Below are 3,963 nucleotides of genomic sequence, written 5' to 3' on the forward strand. Positions count from 1 at the left end.
CCCCGTGCACAAAGCGAGGGCCATACAGAAAAGGTTTATCGAGATCGGTGTGGAAGAACTTGACTGGCATGTAGAGCCCTGACCTCAACCGCATCGAACGCCTTTGGGATGAATTGGAACGCCGATTTCAAGCCAGGTCTAATCGCCCAACATCAGCAACTCCCTGCAGAAATGTTCCTACATCTAGTGGAAAGCCTTCCCAGAAGTGGCAGCTGTTATAGAAAAACTCCATATTAATACCCATGACTTTGGAATGATGTGCAACAAGCAGGTGTCCACATACTGTCGGTCTTGTAGTGTATACCAAAGTTCATGAACTCATTAAAGCGGTCATATTGACTCCATGGCATAAAAAAGCACTAAATCCATTATAAAGCTCAATTTCCTTAACCTGGTCCACTTCAGCAGAAATGTTCCCATCATTTGCATGAGAAATCACTAAGGGATTAAACTACAAACTCAAAGCAAGAAAGTCATATTTTCCCCATCTAAATATTACCAAAATATTGACAATCTTTGTTGACTGTCAAGTGGTTTTATTTTTTTACCCAAGGTATTCTCTAGGGCAAGTGCCAGGGCTCTTACCACTTTCATAATGGTAAGTCAATGCCAAGACTTGCCCAATCTTCCACCCACAAGGAGCCTGTAGTGGATTTAAAGTGCATCATGCAATTGTACTGCACTGACAAATCAGTGCTCATGTTGGAGCACGTCACCCTCACATTCCTACCAGGAACATGCAACAGAAAGTACAAGTGAGATCATGCATTAAAACATATAGACAATTATATAAACCAGGGCTGATATGAAAAAGGTATACACAGACCCTTGGCAATTACTCAATCAATACACCGAGGTTTAAAGACATTGCAACACAAATTTGAACAAGTGAAGTTTATTTGTTTAGTTGTACTGCATTTCTGCCCAATATAAAAATTGAAATATCCAAGGACAATACATAGAAATTAAGTGGTGTTACAGAAGTTTCACAAATAAAAAAAAAGTAGGTTGCCATTCAAACAATGTGGACCAAACCGTAGGGGGCATCTGAGCAGGACTTTGAGTTATAAAAATTCAAGGCACGCCATGTGTTTCATCATGAGCAATACGATGAACTATTTTTTGAAATATAAAGGCGCTTAAAACAAGCACAGACATTAAAGTGTCCTTTAAATTTTAAGGAGGGACAGAACAACCAGCATTCCAAATACTCCTAGTCAAACCTTCGAGACAGTTAAAGACATTCAGTTCCACTGACATACATGTGAATCCACAAATTAATGTTTGGATTTGAAATGAAGACTATGGGAAGTTTGTACATCTACCAGAGCCATGCATCAACTAGACTCCAAATACAATATCAGAAAACTCTAACAGCCAATAATCATAAAATGTCAACCTGATGAACTTACAATCCACTGTTTACAGAATCAGATATGACCTTAGTCAGGAACATATGCAAGTGTCAGATTGGTATACATTTATGATTAGTGGAGGTTTGGGAAGCAAGTGACAGAGGGGGGTGGAGTGCTACTACTCAAGACATGATTTCTTTGAATCCTAAGGTAGTTGCTCTGGTCAGTCCACAACTCTGTTGCTCTAGGAGCAAGAGGTCTTTCATGACACCACTGTTTGAGTCAAGCAGACCAGGTTCAGGCAGATGTGACCCTATCTCATGAAGTTAGCACCTCCGATTTCCCTCTTGTAGCGGTTAGTGAGGTGGTCTGCTTGCACTGTGAGTTTTGACAGGACACCAAACAGTCCCCTGAGGTGGTAGTGGAACTGACCCTCCAGATCTGAGCTCTCATCGACAGGGAGCCCCCTGGTTATTGACTGCTGCTCCTCTTGCTTGACTGCCATTTCCAGGAAGCTGGCCCCGCCGCTCATCTCCCTCTTCAGCAGGCCCCACTCCATGTCGTTCTTTATGGACTTGAGGAGGAGGTAGTGCTCATACATGTCCCTCTGCTTGTTAGGGTAGGAAGGCTCATTGTTGTTCTCCACCACCTCAACCTGCTGGCTCTCTTGTTCCTCCAGAGGCACATCCCTCAACAGGCTGGGCACCATGATAGTTTCATCCATGTTGTTGGTTGCAGCAATGAAGCGGTGCATCACATTGATGAGGGAGTTCTTGTTGCTGGCTGGGTCACTGCTAATTTGCATCATTGCAGAGGTTTCGGGTAGACTTGGGTTTGCAGTTAACAGGTGGAGTAAGGCAGTGTTTCTTGATGTTAAGGCCGACTGAGGAGCCAAATGTCACTATGGGAATAGAAACCATGAGAACAAAGAACATTGCATCCTAGCATGAAAACCCGACGTTAAATTGCAGAAATTAGCGTTTTTGATCAGTAAATTTTACTCGAGAAGGCCAAATATAAATATTTTTACCGGTCCTTTTGATGGGTAGGAATGTGACTATGGCCACAGGAAAGTAGAATTACGTCGACTTCTCAAAGCACTGTTAACAGTAGTGCGTACAGATTTGTCACCCGAAGAATGCGCACAAGGTGGAATATATGCACGAGAAGACTGCATACTTGCTTCAGTACTGCACAAGCTTTAGGTGATAAGTCTGAACGCACTACCAGCGTCTTGTAAAGTTGGTGTAGCCCAATTTTACTTTCCTGTGGATACATAGTCTCACATTACTCCATGCAAAAGGACCAACCGGTAAAGAGTTCAATTACATTTTATTTCGACATTCTGGCTCGTAGATTTTGAGAGGATTTTCCAAACAAATGTATGACATTAATCCAGATGTATCAGTGTCTTGGCAAATTGCGTCCTAGAACTAAAACAAAAGGCTTTTGGTCAGAATACAGACGATAAAAATAACAGGCAGGCATCCGCCTACCGAGAACGCAGTTAGTGCACCGCGCAGGATAATTTCAGCTGGTCAAACAGGAGATAGCCCATGTCGTCTAGTTGACGGCGGAATGAACAGAATGAAGATACACTTCATAAATAGCTTTAACCTGACTACCGCATCCCAGAGTAGGCTATGGCGTAGGCTGCTAAAGATACAGAATATAACGTCTGCACTAGAGACATATTTAGATATGGCTCTGGTCAGCACTAAAACGAAGCAAGGTGGCCTACGCTATCGAAAGCACTTTGCAGGAACAATGTAACTAACCAGCAAAGCATCATATAGCACTTCCTGTAAACGCTTGTCTAGCATCCATTTTGCAAAAATCTGAAACAAACAGTCTGTCTAAAACCAAAATACGGACCTGAATCAAACGGTGACCTGAGCAAATGTTTTCTTGATGGTGCGTTGGAAAATGACAATTCCAGTACTTGCTCAGGCTCCACCAGCCTGGAAGAAAGGTATAAACTTCCTCGGTTGTAGTGCTGACAGACTAGAGCCTTTATAGTGTGGGGCGCCGGCTAGAAAAAAAAACGATATTTTCCCCTTCACGTTATCAATGGTGCAATAGGATAGTATTGAGGAAATGGGGCGTTAACTTTAAGATGATTGGCTGTGACAAAAACCAATCAGAGACCACATATTATTTCGTGAGCATGTTTGCAACTAACCTAACGTAGCAGGCGTAAAGTAAACTGCAACTGTCGTCAGCAACAGACGCCCAGTAATGTTGTTACCATAGACATCCTACCTTGGGATTACCATATCTAAGGATCAACAGGAAAGATGCTCTTTAAATTTTATACCTATTATTGAAAAAAACAAAAAGAAGTTGAACCATTGGTTGCTGAGGGATTTATCCTTGAAAGGTCGAGTATTGCTTTCTAAAGCTGAAGGTATCTCCAGACTTACTTATGCAGCCCAGTCCCTATATCTTGACAACAAAATAGGTAAAGCGGTTGACCAGGTGCTTTTCAACTTTTCAAAATCGTACACATTATATTAGGAAATCTGTCGTTATGAACTCATATGAATATGGTGGACTCCATTTTTTAGATTTTCCTACTTTGAATAATACTTTTAAGATAAATTGGGCC

At 41.9% G+C, this 3,963-nt stretch overlaps 1 protein-coding gene across 1 annotated transcript; it reads right to left on the reverse strand.

Moving 5' to 3' along the window:
* Window positions 1-879: 879 nt before the first annotated feature.
* On the reverse strand, window positions 880-3,440 carry LOC139581326 (mid1-interacting protein 1-like). Its single transcript, XM_071410948.1, has 2 exons — window positions 3,231-3,440; window positions 880-2,256 (listed from the first exon to the last, which is right to left on the reverse strand). Exon 2 carries the CDS (start codon window positions 2,161-2,163, stop codon window positions 1,669-1,671), a length of 495 nt encoding a protein of 164 aa, XP_071267049.1. The 5' UTR covers window positions 2,164-2,256; window positions 3,231-3,440; the 3' UTR covers window positions 880-1,668.
* Between the last annotated feature and the right edge of the window lie 523 nt (window positions 3,441-3,963).

The sequence above is a fragment of the Salvelinus alpinus genome, chromosome 7 (genome assembly GCF_045679555.1).
Source record: "Salvelinus alpinus chromosome 7, SLU_Salpinus.1, whole genome shotgun sequence".
Lineage (NCBI taxonomy): Eukaryota > Metazoa > Chordata > Actinopteri > Salmoniformes > Salmonidae > Salvelinus > Salvelinus alpinus.